At 53.0% G+C, this 24,589-nt stretch overlaps 1 protein-coding gene across 1 annotated transcript in view; it reads left to right on the top strand.

Moving 5' to 3' along the window:
* The first annotated feature begins 1,859 nt into the window (after positions 1-1,859).
* Positions 1,860-24,589, top strand: part of TMEM63C (transmembrane protein 63C) — a 34,287-nt gene continuing 11,557 nt past the window's right edge. Inside the window, exons 1-13 of the mRNA XM_016220416.2 lie at positions 1,860-2,009; positions 2,543-2,622; positions 3,050-3,131; positions 7,641-7,678; positions 13,637-13,779; positions 15,202-15,250; positions 18,124-18,232; positions 19,527-19,600; positions 20,211-20,291; positions 20,405-20,528; positions 21,284-21,417; positions 22,781-22,903; positions 23,333-23,486. Of these exons, the coding sequence (XP_016075902.2) occupies positions 1,860-2,009; positions 2,543-2,622; positions 3,050-3,131; positions 7,641-7,678; positions 13,637-13,779; positions 15,202-15,250; positions 18,124-18,232; positions 19,527-19,600; positions 20,211-20,291; positions 20,405-20,528; positions 21,284-21,417; positions 22,781-22,903; positions 23,333-23,486 (1,341 nt within the window). The remainder of the gene's footprint in view (positions 2,010-2,542; positions 2,623-3,049; positions 3,132-7,640; positions 7,679-13,636; positions 13,780-15,201; positions 15,251-18,123; positions 18,233-19,526; positions 19,601-20,210; positions 20,292-20,404; positions 20,529-21,283; positions 21,418-22,780; positions 22,904-23,332; positions 23,487-24,589) is intronic.

Genomic DNA, 24,589 nt, shown 5'->3' with positions numbered 1-24,589 from the left:
AGTGAAACTCTAGACTATTCACTATTCCTCACCCATCTCATGTCCCAAGTTCCACAGACAATCATGAAAATCACTCCCTTGCATACCCCTCCAGCCCTCTGGTCACATTCTCATACTTGCTTGGGAGATACTCCCAAGGCTCAGATCTTGAGCCTCACTCCACACTCTCTCCTTCGGTGACCCAATCCTATGCCTCTAAGAGTCATCTTCATGCTGGTGACTCCCATGTTTGTGTCTCCAGTCTCTCCTCTGACCTGCAGACTCATATAGCCAACCATCTGCTCAATCCTCTCCACTCAGCTCGACCAAACCTGACTCCCGGTTCCCTTGCCAGCCCTCACTTCCCAGCCTGCGCTTCTTGCCTTTTCCATCCAATAACAGCACCTGCGTTTTTCCAGTTGCTCAGGTCGAACACTGAGTCATCCTGGACTCTCTCGAACTCCCCATCCAATCTATCAGTGCGCCTTGTTGGCTTCCCCTTCAAAGTAGCTCTAATACCTGACCACTTCTCACCACTTCCTGTGTCCATCCTGGCCCAAGCTACCATTATCTCCTGCCTGGATTCCTACAGTTTCCTCCTAACTGACCTCTCTGCTTCTACTTCTCGGCCCCCGCCCCACTTACTCCCCAGACCAGGATCAAAGTGAACTCTTGAATACGTAACTCATTTCTTGTCACTCCCTGGCTCACCCTCCCCACACCTGTGCCCTTCACTAACCTGGGCTCTTTGCTCTCCCTCAGCACCCCAGGCAACATTTGCTTTACCTGAAGTGCCCTTTCCTCTGTAACTGCATGATTTGCTCACTCTCTTCAAGTCTTTGCTCAAATGTCATCCTCTCAGTGCGACCTTCCCCAGTCACGCTCTTTCCAATTCTAACCTCGCCCTCACCTCAGCACTGCTTCTTCCCACCAGAATCCCATGAGGGAGGGATTTTATTTGCCTTGGTTATTGATGTATCACCAGCGTTAGTCTGGCACAAGGCAATTGTTCACGGAATATTTGTTGAATGAATGAATAAGCCTACTTTTCTTGAATGGCAATGAAGAGTTTCTAGGGTAGGATAGGTCTGGAGCCAAAACAAATGATCTTTTAAAATCAGGACAACTTTGCAGATAAGCCCAAGCAGCTACCAGTCACTTCCAGATTTTACCTACGCTTTCTACTCTTACCCGTGCCTGAAGAACACTGCTCCAGTGACCATGGACCCTGCCATTGAGTCTTCCCATAATGCTCAGGCTCACTGGATTGGCTCAGGTCCCTGGGCAGGTGCTGATCTCTCTGCTTCAAGTTTAACATTAGACGGTGACTTTACTGAGTCACCGCTGTGTGCCAGGTAGGATCATTTGCCTCTCCTGGGAACTGGTTCTGAGAATAGTAGGATGTTAGAGACGAAGACCAGTGAGCCCTGTCCACACGGGCGTCCCGTGAATGCAGTGGCCCCATCCTCCTAACCTCATATTTCCACTCAGACCTGACTCACCTTTGTGAAGTTTGTTCATTTATATACAAAAAAGCTTTACAAAGGTTGAAGTAAGAAGACCATTTAGATATGCATTTTACAGTTTTTGTAAAGGGATCAAGTGGTACAAAATGCAAACGCTCCCTGGAGAACTGGGCTCTTCTGCCACCATGGCCCTGGGTTTGAGGGAGCTGCTCTTACAGGATGGGGCTGCGTGCCCTCTCAGGGCACTCCTCCTGCCTCTACCAGTTACAGCTGGTGCTGGGCACTGGGCCTGGGCCTGATGTGCACTCACACACCTCCCCCCAGCTCCTAGGCAGGCTCCTGTGTTTTGCAAAGTGTGAGAGATTCCTCAGGTCTGACCCGGACACCCCTGTGTTCACCAGGGAGCCTCACAGAATGGCTACCTCACCGGGATACCTGGATATCATGGAAAAGGCACGGAACATGACAGTGACTGACTGCTTTCAGTCTCGGAGCACCGTGCTGAAGGGGCAGCCCTTTGGGGGCATCCCCACCGTGCTGATCATCAACACCATCTTGTGGTTGGTGAGTCCTGGGCATGCAGTGGGCAGATCAGCAGGTCTCAGCTGGGCCCAACAGTCAGACTTTCACAGGCGATGCAACAGGGGCCCCAACTGGTCAGTGGACACCAGCCACAGTGGTGGGGACTCCCTGCATGATAATCTCACCCAGGGTGACCCCAGGTGGGTGGGCCTTGAGGGGAGAGGGCTGAAAGAACAGCCATTTTCCATGCACCATTGTCCAAAGGCCCCAGGCCAGTGCGCTTGGGCCTCCCATCACTCTCCCTTTGCTGATTTTCCAAGCGGTGTCTCGCCAATAGTTCTAAACATGCCCCCAGTGCCTTCATTCAATAAACCCTGAGCATCCACTCTGTGCCCATAAGCTGCTGGGCACTGGGATGCAGAGTTGAAAGGGCATGGCCCCCACCCTGTCAGCTGGCTACCTAGTGGGGAGTCCCCGGGGACCTCGGGGCCAGGGCCTCTTCCAGGGAAGTGCGGGGCCAGCCGGGGAAGGCGTCACGAGCTCTCTTGCCCCGTGTCTCCTTTCCTGGCCCGTAGTTCATCATTCTGATTTACTCCTTCCTCCGGAAAGCCGCGTGGGACTATGGGCGCCTGGGCCTGCTGATAAACAACGGCAGGTGAGAGGCGGGGTCATGCTGACAGCCGCGTGCTCCCTCAGAGACGGTGCTCAGCCGGGACGCGGCTCTGCCCAGTGCCCGAGCTGCGGCAGGTGGCACCTCATCACCCACCCCTTCCCCTGCTCTGGCCCTCCCTACACAAAGGTGACCTGGAAGGCAGCCATCTCTGGGCACGAGGCTACTTTTTTCTCAGACCTCTGGCTTTTTGGATCCCGTGACTCCCAAGATGTGTTTGTTGGGCACCTGGCAACAGGGGTGATCACCATTTGTACCCAAAGCTGTGTGCTCAGCGGGCGAGCTGAGGTGTGTCTGCTACTGGGCAGGAGGCAACTGGAGCCCTCGGCCCAGGGAGCAGGGCAGAAGCGAGGTGGGCACCTGAGGCCTCTCCTGTCCTTTTCTGCCTCCCCACCACTTTTCATGCCAACAGCCTGACCTCGCTGATCTACGGGGAGCAGAGTGAGAAGACGTCTCCCTCGGATATTTCCCTGGAGATGGAGCACAGGGACAAGGTGCGTGCTGGGCAGGCCCGGGCCAGGCGGGATGGGGGTCCTGGCTCCACAGCAGCCCTGCTGTGTGCAAGAAGGAACATGTTCATAACTAAGGGCTTTGAAGTCAGCCAGACCCAACCACTTCTAGCAATATGACTGTGGACACATTCCTCAGCTTTGCCAAGCCTCAGTTTCCCAGTCAGAAAAATGGACATAGTAGCTGCACTTATCTCCTAGGGTGCCAAGGAAGTATTAGCTAATTCTGATATTTTAAAGGGACTTTAAAAATGAATGTTTTTACTCTTTCCAAATCTCCAACCCTTCTCACAGCCCCAGTCCTGCCCCGAGCTCCGACTCTGAGCCAAGGATTCACTACCTTCTTCACATAGAAGATTCGAGATATCAGGCAGGGCCTCCCAACCCGCTGACAGAGCCTGGTTTTCTTCTCTTTCCTGTGGAATGCAAGTCCTCTATAGGGGCTTGTTTATTCATTCAGCCAGTTGCTGTGGAGCACCTGCCATGTGCCAGCCACTGGTTTGGGGGCTGGGCACTGAGCAGTGCATAAAATGAACCTAGTCCTGCCTCCTGGCACTTTCTTCCTGGGTGACGGACACAGACAGGCATATAGGACAGTGGTAAGTGTGTGAAGGAAAAAGGGCCAAGGAAGGCCCTCAACAGCAATGGAACAGAGCTGAGGTACCACAGATGGTGGTCAGGGATGGTTTGGGGCATAAGATGGCATTTGAGTGGGACTGAAATGCAGAGAGGGAGCGAGCCATGAAAACTTCCATTCTCCCCCCAACTGCCTGTCTCTCTTGGCCCTGAAACAACCAGCTGCGCTTGCTGTCTTTATTCTCTCACCTCCATTTACTCCTCAACTCCCTCAAATGTGGCTTCCACCCCCATAATTCCAAATATGGTTAATATTTCCAGACAGCTCCCAAGATCATCAGTGATCTCATGCCATGAGACCCAGCTGACTTTCCTCAGTTCTCATCTCATCTCATCTCATCTCATCTCATCTCATCTCATCTCATCTCATCTCATCTCATCTCATCTCATCTCATCTCATTTCATCTCTCAGAAACAGCTGGCCCTGTAGACCACCTTTTCTTCTTGAACAGGCACTTTCAGTTGCTTCTCTTGGCACCACCCTCCCTGGGTTTTCCTTCTACCTGTCTGTTCCTCCCCTACACACCCACCTGGAGTTCTCCACAGCTGTTCCCAGACCCTCTCCTTCTCCCAGGCAATGTCATCCACACTCATGACTTCAACTGTCACCTCTACGCTGATCCCTTCTATGTTTCTATCTCCAGCTAAACCTTCCTCTGGGCTCCTGTCTCATTTATCCAGTGGCCTTCAGAATAGCACCACACACATACTGTAAAGGCATTTAGTATTTAATATGTCCAAAACATGCCATGATCTCCCTCCCAAGATTCCTGGTCTCAGACTCTTCCCACCATCCACCAGTGTATTTGCTTCCCTTGCTCTAGGCCCCTGGCATGACCAGTTCATGACCACATTGTGTTGTTTTGACCTCAGTTTTGTTTCTCTCCACCTCTCCTGCCATCCCCCATCCAGGCCTCTGTCCGTCTCTTGCTTGGATGACCACAGTGGGCTCTGACTGATCTCTAGGTCCACAGTTGCCCCCTACCCCACCCACAGTGATCCACATGAATGGGGCACCCATTCCCCTGCATAACCCTTCAGTGGCTTCTTAATGCTCTTGGTATAAGTTGCAGACACCTTGATCTTGAGATTTGGCCTCTTACCCAGTCTATCTTTCTCCTTCCAACTCCTTCACGCCTGGCCCATGGCCATCTTTTAGCTCCTCAAAAGTGCCACCTCCTTCCCTGGCTCTTCCTTCCCCACCTTCCCCACTGGCCTCTCTCTGAGCCAATACACCCACCCTTGTTCGGATTTCAGCTCAAGCACCACTTCCCCTCCCCATCTGGGTCTAGATCTTTTGTTATATGCTCATGAAAAAAGCATCCCTTTTCTTCAGCGCTCCTAACGCAGTCTATAATGATACATCAACCCATCAGCCCAGTGTATGTGCTTCCCCAGTGAGAGCCAGTGCTGCTCCGGTCCTGCTCAGTGCTGTCCCAGTGCCCAGTCCAGCCTGGCATGTGATTAGGATCAGACATGGATCTGTTGGATCCAGCGAGTGAGTAGAACGATATTCCTTCCGTTGTCATCCTTCCAAGAGACTGGGTCACTTTATTTGCCAGGATCTCTTGGTCAGACTGGGGAGCCTCAGATAAGTTCTTTCTCCCCAGAACAAGGACAGTCACACCTACCTTCCAAGGTGGCTCTCGGGTTTACTTTTAGAAACATCACTTTGGTTGGTTTTAAAATTTTTGTACAATGACAAAAATCATTTTATTTTAAGGTATTAAGAAAAGAAATCATTATGGCAGCTAAGGGCAGTCAAACTGAAGAGAGTAGAAATCTGGCAAGGAGGGAGAGAGCTCCAGCCAGGATGGTGGGTCTGAGCTGAGCTAAGTGGTGAGGGAAGCAAACGGGTCTCACCAGAGTGCTGGAGCCAGTCAGGGCAGCTCTCATTACCCCATGTGGCAGAGTGTGGAGGATGGGGCCACCAAGATAGGTGCAACGAATTGGCCGCTGTCACTCAGGCTTGTCAGCTGAGCTGGCCCCTGGGAACTTGTGGCCATTTCCTGCAGGGGTGAGGAGAACAGGGGAGGTGGCTTCTCAGGCCCACTGTTCAGCTGCTAAGGTTTCTGAATGAGTCCTGCCTTTCAGAGCTACGATGTATATGCAGGGGTTTGTGTATGTGGGGGGGGGGGGAGCGAGGGAGAGAGAGAGAGAGAGATGGGTTCCATACATGCTCATTTACACATCTGTGTTGATGTGGTTTTCATGGGTACATCCCTGCCCTTTCACGACGGTCCTGTCCTGTGTGAATTCCAGGACATGTGTGTGCCCTGAGTGATATGCGTCTGTGCACCTGTCTTGGAAGGGGTGGGAGTGACTCCGGGGAAGGTGTGTCCTCCACTGTGCATAAACACTAGGGGCTGTCAGCAAACCTCCTTGCTCTTTAGTAAGTCACAGCCCTGTCTGCCCAGAGGTGGGCTGTGGAGAGAGACTCTCCATGAGGGAGGGGTGGTGGGACTCTCAGCCCAACTCTTGTCGCTATTCACCCCTCCCTGGGGACTTTCCCAATCGCTGCTGCCATCATCATGCGGTTCCTCGTCATTGCTCTGACTCATTCCTGGGCATCTGACCTTATTTTAGTTCCCCAGGATGTAACTGGGGACATGGTCACCCAATGTCCACCCCGAGTGGACATTCCCAGTGTCAATCAGCCCAACAAGGGAGGGGGACTTAGAAGGTGGGCCTTATGCCAAAGGTAGCAAAGAACTTCCTTTTTTTCTTGTTTGCATGCCTCGTTGCCTCCTTTTGGGACATACCCCTTCCCCAATCCATGTGGTCCCAGGGGACTGTCAGCCAATGTGCCTGCCTGGTTCACTGATGCGCTCATGACCCAAATGGGGCCAATCAAGAATGGCAACTTTTTCTGAGGTTTTGTTAAACCCTCTGGGATCCCGGAAGGAAGCATGTACCAGCCATGGGCCCCAGCCCGCGCTCATGCACACCCTTCCCAAGCTGAATGCCTCTCTAGGCCCTCCCAACTCCCCCCCCACACACAAGGCCAAGGCCACCTTTCCCACCACCCAGAAACTCCAGACAGCAAGAGCCCAAGAGAAAGGCATAACCAACAGAACCCTCAGAGGCAAGAGAAGAAACTCAGCTCAAACTAGTTACAATAAAGGGTAATGTGTGGCTGGAGTGGGAAAGTCCAGGAGAAGCAGCTGCTTCAGGTACAGCTAGATCCAGGAAGCCTAGTGTTGCCCTCTCTGATCATATCTCTTTTGAACTGGCTTTTTTTCTCAGACAAGATACTGCATGTGGCATCAAAGAGGGCACCAGCCCACCCCAGGCTTCATGGTATTTCCCAAGGTTCAGGAACTCAGAAGGAGAGAGACCCTCTCTCCCAACACCCATATCAATCCCCTTAGGAGAATTCCGATTGGCCCTACTTGGGTCATGCTCCTGTTGGTCACCTCACCATTGGTGGCAGCTGCCTACATAATGGACAACCCCAATTTGATGGACAACCCACCTACATGCATGGGGGAGGGACATGGACATTTCCCAGAAGGAAGCAATGAGGGACAGATGGAAAGCAACTGACACCCACCCCAGAAAGAGCCCCTTCTCTGCCTCTAGCCCAAGCCCTCATTTCCTATAACAGGATGCCAGGCGGCAGGAATGTCAGCTCACTAACGGGGAGACATCTCCCTCAGCAGTCACCACTGAGACCAGACCGGATCAGCTTCCTTCCAGGGCTCAGGCCCTTTCTTGATGTCTCCTGCCGGGGAAGGAGGGCCCATCTGGACGCTGCCTCACCGCCTGGGATGACGCACTGGCTGCCCGGGTTCCCAGAGCCGGGTGGGGCCGGCCCAGGCCCGGATTTTCTCACGCTTCCTCTCCTTTCTCCTCCAGGGCTTCTATTCCTGGTTCTTCAACACCATCACCATGAAGTAAGTGCCTGAGCTTTCTGGGCTTGCCACAGCAGAGTGGCCTTATTTGGGGGAGGGGTTGGGCAGAGCCTCCTACCCTGCATGACTGGGCCTGGGCCTGAGTTCTGGGTCCCCACTGCCCACTCCCCACTGCCTAGCACAGCCGGCTCAGGCAGAGGATGCTCTCTGGGGTTAGTTGGTGACATGGGAACTGGACATGGCCCACAGCCCATTTATCTCCACCCCAGCCCTCAAGGAAGGACTACTTTCATGTGCTTATAAAAATGCTTTCATGAGCTCCACACCAGGAAATAGAAACCCTTCCTGTCTGCTATTTGCTTTATTTCTGTGACCATCATTCATCATATCTGTCAAAATGGAAAAGAAAACCAAAAAACAACCACCACTGGGCAGAAGGGTAGGCTTCCTCTTAACCTCGGCGCCCGATGGCAGAGGGATAGCCCCTCGCCCTCCTCAACTTTGGGATCTCGTTAGTGCCAGACCCCATTTGTTAAGGAGACAGACCCCAAGTGACCTGTTTTATCCTGATTCCCCCATACCAGCCAAACACTTCAGTCAAGCAGATACTTGCCAGAGCTCTATGGCCCACTTCATGTGTGTATACATGCACACACACATGCACATGTGCACACAGCTCTGCCTCCACCTCAGAGCCCTGTACACTCCTGGGCTCTCCCTAAATATCCCCCATCCATCCTGCCCTGCCTGCCCTTCAAACCACTCCTCCAGGATACTTTCCTGCCTAGTGATGCCTGCCTTAGGGTGCAGCCTCACCGCCCCCGGGGGGTCTGACTGGGCCTGCTAATTTGCTTCTTTGCAGAGACGCATAGGACTTCTTTTTCATGTGCCTCCACACCCACCATTCAGGTGCTTTGCTGGAAGCATTCACACATTGTCCCAAACCCCCAACCCTATGAGCCACACCAGGGCACCTCTCTTTCCCCAGAGCTGCTGAAGGGCCTGGGACCCTGTGGGAGCACAGAGCAACCTGACTAGGCCTTGGGAATCCAAGCCGAGCTTAGGACCAGTGGCCTCTGGTGTTTGAGCCCCAACCCTGCTGATGGGGAGCCCCACATGACCTTGGCCTTCAGTCTTGATTTATCAGAGTCCCCGGAAAGTGATGTGACTAATTTGTGTGTGATTTGGGAAGCTTAACCACATGTGGGGGGAACAGGAGGGAGACTTTTATTTCCTGGTACCTTGTCTAGTTTTGCTTTGTTAATTTTTAAAACACGCACAAGCTCACAGAAATACATTTGATTAAGAGAAACATACACGCCCACCTCCAGTTTCTCATGCCCCTCTTCACAAATGGAGGCAATCCCTGTCAGCAGCTTCAGGGAATTTTCTTTTTGACAAGCATTTACTATTTTTGCATTTTAAAAATAACCAACAATGCATATGAACATTTGGAGCTTGTTTACCCTGGGAGACTGCATGGGCTGGCTCTCAGTTCCTGGGTTTACAAATTCATGAATGAAGGGCAGAGATGTAATGGCAAATTAGGCATCCCTTTGCATGGGAAAGAGGGAGGGAAACCTGGGTGAATGGGCCTGCCTGTGCCAACCACATCCTTAGGTCTGGGAGGAAAGGGTTAGTTTGAGGCTAACTTTCTGGATTTTCTCTGCTGTCTACTGACACGTTAATGGATACACACAAGGCAGGGGAGAAAGTGTCTGTGTTGGGAGGGAGGAACATACATGCAAAACATAAAGCTTCTTGTAGTAGGTACCTGTAGGGAGTGCATGTGAGTATGAAATAAAGGATGCAGGTCACTGCATTGGTGCAAATCTGTGTGTACAGCTGTTTGTGTGTGCACACCTGGTCCTGGAAGTCAGTAGGAAGTCAGTGTGTATGGACGTGTGTGTCTGTGTGAGATTCCTCTTCTCCCTGCCCCCACCCCACCCAAAGGCCCCTCCATCAGGAACACAGTATCCAGGAAGGGAGGAGGGCTGGGCTCCGCACTGTGCATCCTGCTCTCTTTGAGAGCAGCGTCTAGAAGGCAGCTTAATACATTTACTGAGCAAGAACAAGGAGGGCAGAGTCCCAGTGCATAAAATCCATCAGTCTAGTTGGAGAAGCAAAGGGTTAACAAGACTCAGGACAGATAATTCATAATGAGGAGGTTATAACCATGCAAAGGGCATTTAGGAGAGCAGGAAATTAATTCCAACTAGGAGGGTCAGGAGAAGCATAGTGTTGAGCTTGACCTTGAAGGATGGGAAGAATTTCAACCACTGTGCTGTGAGGGGCCCATCACAAATAAAGAACTGTGGGAGCAAAGGTTTAGGGCAGAGATGGGCAGGGACTCTCCAGAAATGGTCATTCTGATGTGGCTAGAGGCAAGGGTACGTGGCAAGAGAGGGGCGCAAAGTTTGGGCTGAAAGGATAGGGTGGGACCTTGACTACCATACTGAGAATCTCAGGCTTTGATCTAGAGGCAGTAGAGAGCCAATTACTGTTTTTGAGCAGGAAACTCAGGATGGCATCTGTTTATAGGTAGGAGTATGGGGGTGGGGTGGCGAGTGGCAGCTGGGAAAGTCCAAAGGTAAGGTGAGCAGCTAAGGGGGCTTTTCCTTTTCCAGGGTCCAGGTGAAAGGAGGTGGCGACCAGGGAAAAAGTGGGGAGGAGGCATAGGGGAGAGACATCATGGGGTGCAATCAATGGACCGTGGTTTCCACCTAGCTTCCACCACCTGGCTAAGAAAGGGAGAAATCGAGGCCTGGTTTCTGGGGAGAATAGTAATGTCACTAGTTAGAAGGTGATGAGATATGATGAGTTGGAGAAATAACCAGATATGGCCAGGGCAAGCATGTGAGTTGACCAGCAAGCTATTAAAAAACAGGATTAAAGCTTAGGAGAAAGGTCAGAGCTAGAGATTTATGTGGGTGCACAGAGGTTGTAGTTGAAGTCATGGGAGCAGATGGCTCACCCAAGGGAACAAGATCAAAAGAGGCCCAAGGGAGAGCGTAGTTGGGGTGGGAGGAAGGGGTGGCACCTCCAGGGCATGTGCCCTCTGAAGCAGGCAAGCGCCTGGAGGCTCCAGCGAGGGTGGCCAGCAGCCCCTGACGCTAGGAGGCTGAGTGGAATGGGAGCTGAGGGGAGGACATTGGCTTGGACGATTTGGTCTCTCTTGGGAGGGCAGTTCCAGGATGTGGAGCTTTCCAAGTACAGGCAGAGAAGGAAAGTCACTTTTTTTCAAGAGGTGGCTGGGAGGAGGGAAGTAAAGATGTTGGATGGAACTTGAGGGGCAACAGGTGAGAGAGTGGATGCTTGAGGAGCTGCTTATTTGATTTGAGAGACACAAACGAGCACTTGAACCTGGTTGTAGTTTAAGGGAAGAGGTGTGGGTGGGTGTTGAGAGAGGTGGATGTTAATTTAAAGATGAGAGAGAAGAACACCAGATACAGCAAGTCGCCAGAAAGAGGGAGAGAAGGGGCAGGGGTTTGAGCAGAGGTGAGAATTAATTGTGAGTAGGAGAAGGTGATGGCTGGAGCGTCAGGGCGGTGGCACCTTAAAGAGTGGTGGGAAGAGGAAAGAATTGAGTAGAGGAATATAGACAGACTAAAAAAATCCAGGCTCCTCTGGAAACTGTAAAATAAGCTGCTGAGTATAAGCTGGGCTTCTGGTGGAGCTGGAGGACAGGGCCCTGGGGGAAGCAGGAATTGCCAGCCCTGGAAGGAAAGTCTTGGGTACTCGATCCCGTCCAGCCCTCTGTCCCTCCTCGCAATGGGAGGCCCCCTTGGACCTCACCTCACCTCAGAAACACTGTTTCTGCCAAGTGACCAGATGGCAGCCCCCAAGCCAGCAGCAGGACACCCCTGTCGTCCCTCCCCAGCTTACAGCCTTCTCACCAGTTCTCATCCTTAGGATTGAAGTCTCAAGTCCAGGGCAGGAAGTATTTTAACTGCTTGCAGTTTAAAAAATCGAGAGCTCTAAATAATTCCCTAAATGGGGATATCGAAAGCCTTGAAGATACGCAATTTGTAGTATTGTTTAAAAATAAATCTGAATCCTGGACTGGATGTTGGAAGTTACATACAACCCACAGGCCTGACCCAGGGGGCAAGGGGGAGTCAGCTACAGTACGTCTACCAGTGGGGTGGGAAGGCCAGCCTGGTGCTGGACGTGAGCCAGTGCTCCATAAACAGAGGCCACTGCCACCATTATCCTTGTGCAGCCACGAAAATATTCAGACAGACATGTCAGATGGTCAGAAAAGGCTTAAGATTAAATGCTAAGCAAAAGAGCAATACATCAAGTGCTGTTTATACTCCAGTGAGTAAGTTAAACCAGCATAAGAAACTAGAGGAAATTAACCCAAATGCTCCATAGTCATTGTCTTCGGTCGGATGAGACTGTAGGAGAACGATTTTCTTCTCTTTTGTATTTTGCAACGTTTCTATAATAAGCTGGTGTTGCTTGTACATTTTTTATTGAAGTATAACACGCACACAAGAAAGTGCACAAAAGATCAATGTCCAGCTCAATTATCACAGAGCAAACCCTGTGCCACCACCATCCTGATCAGGAATCAGGACATTCCCAACATCCCAGAAGTCCTCTCCTGCTCCTTCCCAATCACCTATCACCTCCTCCTCTCCAAGGTAACCAGCATCCTGACTTCTAACTCTATAGTTCAATATTGCCTATTTTTGAACTTTGTCTATAAAATCATATGGTATATATTGTTTGTGCCTGGCATCCTTCACTCAACATTGTCTTTATGAGGTTCAGCTATGGTCATTCATTTTTATCTCTCTATAGCATTTTGTTTTCTATCTATATAATGTGATATATCTATATCTATCTATGTGTATGTATATCTATACCTATATCTCTATATAGCCATATATCACTACATATATCACTACATATATATCTCACATATATGCATATATATCTCATAATTCTTATGCCCATTCCACCTTTAATAGACACTTAGGTTTTTCCAGTTTGGGGCTATTACAAATAATGCATCTATGAAATTCTTAAACATGCCTCTTGATGCACAGGTGCGTGTATTTCTGTTGGATATAAACCTAGGAATGGAATTGCTAGGTCATAGGGTGGGCATATATTCAGTATCCATAGGAAATGCCCACTGTTACCCAGAGTGGCTGTGCCAATGTATGTACCCATAAGCGTGGGAGCACTCCCAGTGCCTCATACCCTTCCCAACGCTTGATGTCTGGCTTTATAACTTTGGCCAATCTGGCAGCATGCAGTGATATCTCATTGTGATTTTAAGTGTTCCTTTTTAATTTAAAGAATTAAAAGAAACAAGTTTTTAAAAGTAGGCTGGATCTTGATGTGACTAGTGGTTTGTCCGTTGCCTGCACCATAGCAAGCACTCAAAATGCTTGAAGATGCGAGAAAAGACCAAATGAATGCTTAGTTTCCAGAGTACCTCTGTATTAAGTGTAACATAGCCTCTATCTTTGATATGCCTGTGAAATTCAGTGAAATACATTTCAGACATAACAGAGGCTTTAAAAAGAAGGGCAATATTTCCTTTTAAAAAAAGTGTTTATTTTTAATTTATTTTTAAATGTTTTTATTGATTTCAAAGAGAGGAAAGGAGAGGGAGAGAGAGAGAAACATCAATGATGAGAGAGTCATTGATCGGCTGCTTCCTGTACGCCCCCGACTGGGTGTCAAGCCCCCCTGGACAGGTGTCCTGACTGGGAATCGAATCGTGATCTCCTGGTTCATAAGTCGACGCTCAACCACTGAGCCATGTCGACCAGGTGAGAAGGGCGATATTTCTGAAAAAAATTCCAACCTGGGGTTAAGGTGCTAATCTTCTCTTCCTTTCCTAGGAAATGCCCACTGTTACCCAGAGTGGCTGTGCCAATGTATGTACCCATGCGTGTGGGCACCTCCCTCCCTCCACCCCCAACTTAAGCTGTGGCCACACTGGCTCCTGAGGAATGTCCTTGTCTGTGTCTCTTCCAGGAACGCAGATCTGATCAGCAAATGTGGAGACGATGCCCGAATCTATATCACGTTCCAGTATCACCTCATCGTCTTTGTGATCATCATCTGCATCCCCTCCCTGGGCATCATCCTGCCCATCAACTACTCTGGGAACGTGCTGGGTAGGCAGAGCTCAGCGGCTGCTGGGCCTAGGCCACTGGACCTGAGGGTCATCCTGGCAGACGGGATAGAACTGGGCCCTGGAAGTCTAGAAATCTACATTTTAATTCTACTTCTCATAATTAGTTATGTGACCCAGCAGTCTGTGCTTCAATTTTCTCACTTGGAGACCGGAGATACCACCTCCTTTGTCACAAGTTTTACCTAGGACCTGGCACCTAGCAGACACCTAGTAGTAATTCAGTCTAGAAGTGAATGTTTATCCATGACCTCACCCCATAGCACACCTGGCCAGGTGTTCCTGGAGGTCCTTTTATGACATGTAAAGTCCCTGAACCTGATTTCTTCCTGTACCCACTCGGAGGGACACAGATCGTAAGTGCAGAATTTGTCTCATACGGCGTCTTCCCACACTTGTTAGAGCAGGGTAAGTCCTTTTGACAAAGTAACATTGTGGGTGAGGGCTTGGGCTGCAAAGACAGAAAAATCTTGATTCTCCAACTTTGATCCACATCAACTTCCCAGAAAATATCTTTGCTCAATCTAGCAAATTATTTCGTTTTATATTTGGTAAACCAATCTCCCAGGCCTCAGTTTCCTTGGCTGTCACGGGGATTGAGAGATAATACACACTGAGCGCCTGGCACAGTGCTCCATGTAGCGGGTGCCGAGCGAATAACAGCCAGTGTTTCACTTAGAAATAGAAGGTGGACAGAGCTGTGCGAAGGCTGTACGGCCAGGCCATCTAGAATAGCACCGTCAATGCCAAGTGGCAGCCGGCTTTCCCCTGATCGCTCAGGTTTCGACCTCTTTTCTCCTCAGGCCAGAGGTAGACCTCAGGGAACTCAACACAGTGTCCGGGCCACAGAATACCACCGCCAGAGCAAGCAGCTCCTCATCCCTTCTTTCCAGAGTCTCAGCCTAAGCTAGTGTGTTGGCAGTAACAGTATAACGCAGGATTTCCAGACACATTTCACAAAACCTGGAGCTGTCTAGACCCACAAATACACTTAGCCTGAAGGATTGACTCTGTCCCAATGAGGGAGCCGTCACATTTTCTGGAGTTCCAGGTTCTTGTAACTGTTGCCAGTGGTAACGGTGTTGCTAATTTCATCATTGCACTCATGGAGGGACTTCAGGTTCCTTCAACAAGCATTAACCAGGTGTCAGTTATGCACTGGGGATGCCACACCAAGGCTGGGTCTTGCTTCACGGCTGAGGAGCCCCAATCAGCAGACCCAGGGAGGAGAAGAGGCCTCTGCTGTGTTGGTTGGAAGTTGGGGACAAGCTCTGGGGAACCAGAAGGAAGAGCAGGTTGTAGGCTAGCATCTCTAGACCCTAGGCACCATTCAAGAACCTTGAATTCCGGCACCCACAGCAATCAGGGAGCCAGGCTTGAGGTCAGCAACTTTCTTCTCTTTCAGACTGGAATAGTCACTTTGGTCGGACCACCATTGTCAATGTCTCCACAGAGTAGGTACCTGATCTTCTTTCTTCCCATTCTACTGGCTGGGGGCTTTGGTGGGGAGAGAAGGTCCAACGTGTGGGTCCATGGCGTGGGCACCACTTTGCTGATAAGAAAGACCTGGTTTCCTTGGGAACCCAGGCCCTAAGTGAGATGCCAGAACTTGTGTTCTCTTGGTCGGGCAGAACTCTTGGTGCCTCAGTGTTCCCTGTAATGGGTGGAGCTACCCAAAACAGCCACCCCTGAAGACTTAGAAAGATGGCCCTATTTGCTTAGTATGTCCAGTTCCCAATAGGCAAAGACCCCATAGCGAGCAGAGGTTTAAGGTATTGCTTCTCTGCCCACAAAACAGGGCCAGGTAATTGAGTGAAGCATAGACCTGATTCCCACAGTGGAGGGATGGAGGAACCTGGGCCCATGCCCCACTTCTGCCATTAGCTGGCCCTGGGTCTGGGGCAGTGCACCTGCCTTTCTGAACTTCATTCCTAGTCTATGGTGGGGGAAACACTGTTGGACATGATCTCTAAGCCCACTCCAGCCCTCACGGCCCAGGAACCATGGATTTTAACATCAGTCAAACCAATGTGTGGCCAAATTGATTTGTACTGAGCCCGGTGGAGCCCTGCTGGTCCATGCTGAGAAAATAGACCTACTAGGTGTCTGGCCAACTTCCTGAGAAAGTGGAAGCATCAGTTCTAGCAGGCGTGAGTGGGGTTCACACACTCCTGCCCCACCTCCCCTCCCCCTTCCCCTCCCCCTCCCCCGCTGCACTCTTTCACTCCATGAACTCCCCAGTCAGCAGAATGGGGCCCTGGTGTCCTCTCACCTCCCTTTCAGCCCACTCCTCCTGGGGTGCTTACCGGCGTCTCCCCAAGCGGCCACTGGTGTGAGGCACTTACACCTTCCTAACAATTTTATTAAGGCAGCAAAGAGCCTTCAACATCCCTAAGTCCATATTGGCAGAGAGCTGGACTGTCCCTTAGAGAACGCGTAACCTTGCCCCCTCTGAGGAAATGGAAGATCGAGGTGTCCAGCCAGATGGGAATGTTAGAGGAAATGTCAGGGACTGGGACACAAGCGTGAGGAGGTGTTTTGAAGCAAGGCAGCCTTTCTATCCTCAAACCACTCCAAATAAGGTGGCCCTGTTTCTGAACAGTCACCCTGGCCAGATGCCTGGGGACAGCATCGCGTGAGCCCAAAGCCCCAGTGCCACCACTCTTCCTGCCCGAGGGGAGGTGTCTCAAATCTGCTGAGTCCTCCTTCCTCCAGGCTTGCATGTAACCCCAGAGTCCCTCATTTCAGAGGTCCAGAAACTGGGGGGGTCTGAGATGCAGGCACTTAGAGTGAGGAGTCTAAGTGCTTCTGCCTTGGCTAGGAGCCACCTTAGGCAGATCACCTACCACCCTCACCCCCGTGTCCCGCTGGTAACATGAAGACAGTCACATGGTGCGAGAGTCTAGTGAGAATGTGTGTATAAAGCATCTAGTCCACCCTGGGTCTGGCATATAGTAAACACTCAATAAACAGCCTTCATTAGCCAGAGCGGTACACCCCTGTCTCACCACTGCCATCCCGTCCAAGGTGGCTAGTGTCTGGAAGCACCAGAGGGGGGGCCTGGGGAGACAGCGTGGGTGGAAGAGAGGATCCAGGGGAGACTGTGTGCGTGGAAGAGGGTATCCGGGGGAGACTGTGTGGGTGGAAGAGAGGATCCAGGGGAGACTGTGTGGGTGGAAGAGGGTATCCGGGGGAGACTGCGTGGGTGGGAGAGAGGATCCAGGGGAGACTGTGTGCGTGGAAGAGGGGATCCGGGGGAGACTGTGTGCGTGGAAGAGGGTATCCGGGGGAGACTGCGTGGGTGGAAGAGGGTATCCGGGGGAGACTGCGCGGGTGGAAGAGGGTATCCGGGGGAGACTGCGCGGGTGGAAGAGGGTGTCCGGGGGAGACTGCGTGGGTGGAAGAGGGTATCCGGGGGAGACTGCGTGGGTGGGAGAGGGGGTCCGGGGGAGACTGCGTGGGTGGGAGAGGGGGTCCGGGGGAGACTGCGTGGGTGGGAGAGGGGGTCCGGGGGAGACTGCGTGGGTGGGAGAGGGGGTCCGGGGGAGACTGCGTGGGTGGGAGAGAGGGTCCGGGGGAGACTGCGTGGGTGGGAGAGAGGGTCCGGGGGAGACTGCGTGGGTGGGAGAGGGGGTCCGGGGGAGACTGCGTGGGTGGAAGAGGGGGTCCAAGGGAGACTGTGTGGGTGGGAGAGAGGATCCGGGGGAGACTGTGTGGGTGGGAGAGGGGGTCCGGGGGAGACTGTGTGGGTGGGAGAGGGGATCCGGGGGAGACTGTGGGTGGGAGAGGGGATCCGGGGGAGACTGTGGGTGGAAGAGGGGATCCGGGGGAGACTGTGTGGGTGGAAGAGGGGATCCGGGGGAGACTGTGTGGGTGGGAGAGGGTATCCGGGGGAGACTGTGTGGGTGGGAGAGGGGGTCCGGGGGAGACTGTGTGGGTGGGAGAGGGGGTCCGGGGGAGACTGTGTGGGTGGGAGAGGGTATCCGGGGGAGACTGTGTGGGTGGGAGAGGGGGTCCGGGGGAGACTGTGGGTGGGAGAGGGGTCCGGGGGAGACTGTGTGGGTGGGAGAGGGGATCCGGGGGAGACTGTGTGGGTGGGAGAGAGGATCCGGGGGAGACTGTGGGTGGGAGAGGGGGTCCGGGGGAGACTGTGTGGGTGGGAGAGGGGGTCCGGGGGAGACTGTGTGGGTGGAAGAGGGGGTCCGGGGGAGCCTGTGTGGGTGGGAGAGGGGGTCCGGGGGAGACTGTGTGGGTGGGGGAGGGGATCCGGGGGAGACTGTGTGGGTGGGAGAGGGCATCTCACCCTCCGGTGTCTTGCTTCTGGCAGGAGTAAGCTGCTGTGGCTGCATAGCTTCTTTGCCCTCCTGTACTTCATCATCAACTTCTTCTTCATGGCTCATCACTGCTTAGGGTTTGTGCCCAAGAGGAGCTCTAAGGTAAGTGAAAAGAGCTACCAGGACTGCTCTCTCCCAGCTACAGTCCCCCCCCCCCCCCAGCTGGACCTTTCCGCTCCTAGCTTCCCTCAGAGGCTTCCCAGCTGGGCGCATTCTGCACACCTATGGGGAGGAGTCTCCCCTCGGCCCTGTGAATCAGCACCTGGCACCCCTGCGCAGCCGTCCCAATTGTGAAAACACTGAATCACTTCCAGACTGGTTGGTAAATAGCTGCTCCTAGGTGTCTCCTACCCCTGCACCCCTGACAGTCCGCTCTCCAAGGACCCCTGAACCTACTCACCATCCAAAAACTCAAAAGTTAAGAAACCCCTGGACGCGCAGGGTCCTGCATCCTAAGTGGCCAGTGCCCCCTGCTGAACCATTGGGTAAATATTTTCACCTGCCTTGTCCACTTCAGCCACACCCAAGCTCCTTGGCCTTCCTGAATCTTCCTGGGGTCAGAGACCGCATGTCCTGCCCCTGTGTCTCCCCACTGTCTTGGTTTGGGTTACCTTCACCCCATCTCCCAAGCAGGCCCTGACACAGGATTTGAGTAGCATTGGTTTATTTGAGTGGTGATCCCAGGAAGGACCACTGGACCTGGGGGGGTGGGGCAGTGGGGCTGGGAGAGAAGACCTCTGATATAAGGGGGCAGTAAGGGGCAATTCACCACTGTGGGAGCTGGCACCTAATCCCATGGGGAGATCTGAGAATTGGAGTAGAGTGTGTGCCCTGGAGTTTCTGAAGCTAGTGGGGAGCAGTCAGGGGCATTTTCCCACCAACTCCCTTTCCATCACTGGCTGAAGGCTGTGCCTGGGGGCTTTAACTCTTCTCCACTCCTTGTTCTGCACATGGGCTGGGCATGCTCCCAAGGTCAGTAAAGGGACTCAGGCAGAGACCCTGTGTTTGAAGAGCTCAGGCGTCTTTGGGGTGTGAGACGAGTGCCCAGGGGTTGTGAGCAGGCCCCACAAGGGAAGGGGCATGAGAGCTGTCTGGCTTTGGTTGGGGGAAGAGAACCAGTGAAGAGGAACATCCCTGGCTCATGTCCTCAGCCTTTTGAAGGTTCAGTGGAGTGGAATCAGCTCCTTTGAGGCCACCCATCCTAATGAACTGGTTGACTTTGCCTCAGTTCAGAACCCAAATCTACATACCCCTCAAAGATTACCCCGAATGCTTCCACCTGCCAGGTGTGGCTAGTAGAAGACCTGCCCCAGATGCTGCCAGGCCCCTCCAAAGACCCAGACATCCAGGAGTCCCGTGTGAGCACAGTCTTACTTCATTTACCCTCCCCACCTAGGTCACAAGGACACTGATGATCACCTATGTCCCCAAAGATATCCAAGACCCAGAAATCATCATAAAGCATTTCCAGTAAGTGGTTTGGGTGGAATGAGCATGGATTGCCTCCTGCCAGGAACCCTGCCTGGATTCTTATGTGGGTAGTGAGTCGGCCCAGGAGGGTGCGGTGAGAGATACCCCAGGTGGTGGCTCTCCCTGGACTGGGCTAAAGATCAGCCTTTCAGAATGGGGGAGCCCTAGAGCCATAGCAGGGCTTCTAAAGCCTGGGGTTCCCTGCATGGCATCGGCATCAGGGGAGAGCTAGTTTCCTTTTCCCTCATGGCTCCAACTACGAGCCCGAGGAGCTCCTGGGCCGCAGTCACCTAAAGCAGGTCATCTTGAAATGTCTTCCATGACCCAAGTTCCCAGCCCCAGGAGCTAATGACTTCTCCATGAGCAGCCATGCCCAGCTCTGCCCCTTGGCCCTGTTCTGGGTCATCTGGGAAGGATATAGCAAATCTCAGATTACCAGGGATCAACCCTGAAGTTTGGCTTTAGGAGCAAGAGCTGGATTCTCCACCCAAGAACCAGGAACCACAGGCAGCTGAGCCACCCAGCCCTGTGGACTGTAGCTCTGGGCACAGGGTAGGGTGGCACATCCCCAGCCCCACAGCTGGCTCAGCATCCATGTTTGTGGCTGCAGCGAGGCCTATCCAGGGTGCGTAGTGACCAGAGTCCACTTCTGCTATGATGTCAGGACCCTGATTGACTTGGACGATCAGAGGTGAGGCTGCAGCGGGGCCTGTCTGATCTGGGGTGGGGGTAGGACGGGAGGATGTGGCTCTGCTGGCCCCTGACTACAAGATCCCCCCGCCCCCCATACCTGCGGACTGACAGGCGCCATGCGATGCGGGGCCGACTCTACTACACAGCCAAGGCCAAGAAACAAGGGAAGGTGATGATTAAGGTCCACCCCTGCTCGCGCGTATGCTTTTGCAAGTGCTGGACCTGCTTCAAAGAGGTAAGTGGCACAGGTTTCCAGGGACACAACAGAGGAGGGACTGAAGCACTGGGTCTCCGGGCTCCATCCACGGCTCAGGTAGTGCCTCTTGCCTGCCCACTCAGGCCCCAGGCCCCATCCGGTCTGCTCTGGTGCTGCATCACCTTCCTTGATCCCTTCCCACCAATCCTGCCTCCCTACTGAGAATGTAGAGGAGCGATCCAGGGAGGCTTGCTGTGGCCCACTTCCAGTCTTGGGTGGGAGGACCAGAGAGAAAACAGTAGGCTGCTGTAGCTGGCCAGGCCTTGGGCTTTCAAAGAGATATGACAGGAACAGTGGAAGGCAGTGGGCTTCATCTTATCACCCACCCACTGTGGCTAGAAGGCAGCCTCAAGACTCGAACACCTGCCTCAAGGTAGCACTGAGCTCTAGTCCAGAGAGAGAATCATCCCCCTTTCCTGGAAATGCCGCAAACACACCCTTTCACTCCTCTAGGGTCCACCGATGTCCAAAAGCAGTCCTAACCCCAGCTGTGCCTCACTATCCCCAGATCTAGGAGCAGGGAGTTAGTTTTAGAGTCATAGCCTCTTCCTGTTCTAGAGTTGGGTGCTTAGAACCCACCTGGGGTCCTGAGCCGGGTGTCAAAAGGAGCTGGGGATGGACCTGAGGCCTCAGACCCACTGCCCCCGGGGTGCTGAGTGCAGAGAGGGCCCATGTCTGGCCAGGCCCTCCTGGAGCTCTGCCCCTCCAGCCCTGAGGGCCCCATCCCACCCCAGGTAGATGCAGAGCAATACTACAGTGAGCTGGAGGAGCAGCTGACCGACGAGTTCAACGCCGAGTTCAACCGCGTTCGGCTGAAACGTCTGGACCTGATCTTCGTTACCTTCCAGGACACCAGGATGACGTCGCAGTGAGTGCCAGGGCTACACTGAGCCCAGCCCCGCCCGAGGAGTGGGCCTCTGTGTCTCTCAAGCCACCCTCCTTCACCCCATCTCAGCCAAGGGAAGGAGAGAGCCTCCCTCCAGTTTGCAATATCCTGACCCCCCCCCCCAGTGCCACCTGGCTTGCCAGCGCATGGCCATACCCATTTCCCCCAGGTGCCAGCTCAGCTTGTCTCGAGACACCAGGCCCTGAACCCCTCACTCCCATATGTCCTTGCTTCAGCATGGGGGTGGTCAGACTAGCCTTTGGACTCTCAGTTCCTCTTCTACGACAAGAATGATATCCATTTTCTCCCTCATCACTCGTCACTCCTCTCCTCACAAGTGACAGAGTCAGAGTAGAGAAGCTCAGCTTGCCACTTCTCTCCTGCTGCAGGCCTCCCCTCACTCATAGCCTCACAGCCTCCTCTCTCTCTGCCCAGCCTCTGGCAGCCCCATCTTGATAGGGAGTGGATTAGGTCCACTCTGGAATGTTCTGGAAGGATCCTTAAGTCCTTAGGACTGGATCAAATAGACGAGAGCCCCAGAATCAGTCTCTTGAGGACCGTGGGGTACCACCTCCCCCTGAGGGACCTGGTCATGCACAACACTGTCCTCACCTACCCAGCCCAACAAAGAAACAATGGGATCACCTGGAATTTAGTCACAAATAACTGTGTGCAATTTTGCAAATCACTTACACTCAGATTTCTTCTCTGTCAAATTTGGTTGCTTATATCTTCCCTGTCCACCTCCCAGAGGCTTAAGAAGCCTCTAATTAGCGTGCGTGTTCTATAAAACACTATACCTACACAACACAAAACTGCTTATTTTCTGAGACAGCGTCACTCAGTAGAGAGGATGTGAGGTTAATTACAGCAGAAGTGTGAATGGGAAGACCGAAGATGGGGGTCCTGGTGTATCTTCAGGCACCTCACTTTAGCAGTCTGTGCCGTTGGGATTATGTTGGTCACCAACCGGCACAGCGTTGGGCACACAGACAGAACTCCACGATTGGTAGATACTGATTTAGGTGAGAGTGCAATCAGTGCCTCCCCTGTCAAGCTCTGAGAAAGAGCGTGTCTTGTGTTGTCAGTGCTGTTAAGGGGCCAAGGCATTAACTGAGAACCATGTGGTCCCCTCCCTTCCTGGGTGGTCCCCCCTCTAACATCCCTTTCCTCCAGCAACTAGACCTCAGGAACTGCCCACCTCTAAGGTCCTGGGAGACATATCCAAGGCTTCACGAGGCCCCAGGAAGTGTGTGAGCCCCCACCTGTGGAACCCTGACATGAGACACCCCCCAAGCCCATCATCCTCACTCCAGACTTCTCTCTCCTTCCCCCGTCTCTATAGCATCCTGGAGGATTACAGGTACATCCAGTGTGGTGTGTCCCCCCGCCAGTCCTCGGTGAGCACCATCGTCAAATCCTACCGCTGGAGGGTTTCCTTTGCCCCACACCCCAAAGACATTATTTGGTAAGCCCCCTCTGTCCCCTCTCCTTTGAGCTCCTCTGAGACTACAGAAGGCAATGGGTAACAGAACAGGGAAAGGAATCGGCCCCCACTGGGCCTCCCTTGTCCTCTCCTGAGCACCCTCAAGCCCGCCCCACCAAAAGTGTGAAAGGTACCAGCTCTTGGGAGAAAGGTTTTTCCTGCAGAAAGAACTTGTCTATTTATTTTTGTTTTTATTTTTTGGCTCACCTATGCGATACATTCAGAGCTTTTACAAATGGTGTGATCGAGGGAAAGATCCAGGGCCAGTCGCATGCAGGTCTATGTCTGAGGGGCTGAGTTAGATCAGGGCAGCCTGGGTCCACAGCTGGATGCAGGAAACAACACTTGGGCTGTGTCTAAGGGCTGGGACCTGGGGCCCTAACTGCACCTCTGTGCCCCATCCCTCCCCAGGAAGCACCTGTCCATCCGCCACTTCCATTGGTGGGCCCGCTTCATCGCGATCAACACTTTCCTCTTCTTCTTCTTCTTCTTCCTCACCACTCCTGCCATCATCATCAACACCATCGACATGTACAACGTCACCCGCCCCATCGAGAAGCTGCAGGTACCTCCTCTGCTCAGGCCAGCGTGGGGCACCCCGGGCGGTGAAGGAAGAACTCAGACGAAGATGGAATGGGGGGCCCAGGGGGCCATGGCTCCAGGGCACAGGCCCCTCCGGCCAGCATGGTGGAGGTGGCAGTGGTGTAAATGGTGGCCTAGAGTTTCCGTTGTTCTAAAGGAGATGAATGCTGGTGGCTGCCCATCCTAGAAACTGGGCCTGGGGAGCAAAGGGAGAGTGGGGGAGCTGCAGAGAAGTTCTGGGGTGATTTTGGTAAGGGGTGGGCCAGTCAAACATGGATTCAGAGGGCTTCTTTAGATCCACCACCCAGGCCCGCTGGTGGCAGCAGGGGGCATGGCAGGTGTGACAGCTCTGTTCTCCCCATGTTCTCCCGAGCTGGGTCCGTGTTTGACAGATGGGGTTGAGGGTGGGGAGAGTGAGGTAAGTTGAACGCAGCTGTCTGGAAGAAGCAGGACCCCAGATCTGTCTTAGGTCCCTCACTTCTAGACACACCCACTTCAGGGTGGGAGTGCCGGGCCTGCTGAGCCATTCCTGAAGTCAGAGGATGCTCTGTACTGATAGGAAATCCAGAGGAACTAAACTGGCCCTTTCCAGATTCTGTAGCCCCAAGCTGTCATCATGCATCACAGCCCTAGAAGGCCTGTTTCCAGATCACCCTCATCCCTATTCCAGCAACACGCACACACACACACACACACACACACTTTCGCCTTCCTTTGTCACAATAGGCTCTAGGCAGGAGCTCCACAGCTCTCCCTGAGGATTCTTTATTTACACCTTCCCCCTCTTTGCCACTCTCACACAGCATCACGTTAAAGACAGTGTCATCTCCCTGAGGTATGAGACATGGGTGACAGCAGCTGGCTCTGGACCACTCTGCCCCTCCAGCAACCTCAGGATAGAAGGTCTATACCCTTTGGGGATGCCACTTGACCTTGGGGTGTTAGCCTCTGCCCTCCCCAAACCAGGCAGACCCCTGGCCAGGAAGGCAGGTGAGAAAGGCCCACTGTGCAGCTCAGGGACACCAGGCCTGCTCTGGGGCTGAGCTGGAGAGGCCAGGTGTGTGGGAGAAGGCAGAGATGGCTTAG

The sequence above is a fragment of the Miniopterus natalensis genome, chromosome 1 (assembly GCF_054644295.1).
Source record: "Miniopterus natalensis isolate mMinNat1 chromosome 1, mMinNat1.hap1, whole genome shotgun sequence".
Classification (NCBI taxonomy): domain Eukaryota; kingdom Metazoa; phylum Chordata; class Mammalia; order Chiroptera; family Miniopteridae; genus Miniopterus; species Miniopterus natalensis.
This window is presented reverse-complemented; position numbering and strand designations above follow the sequence as displayed.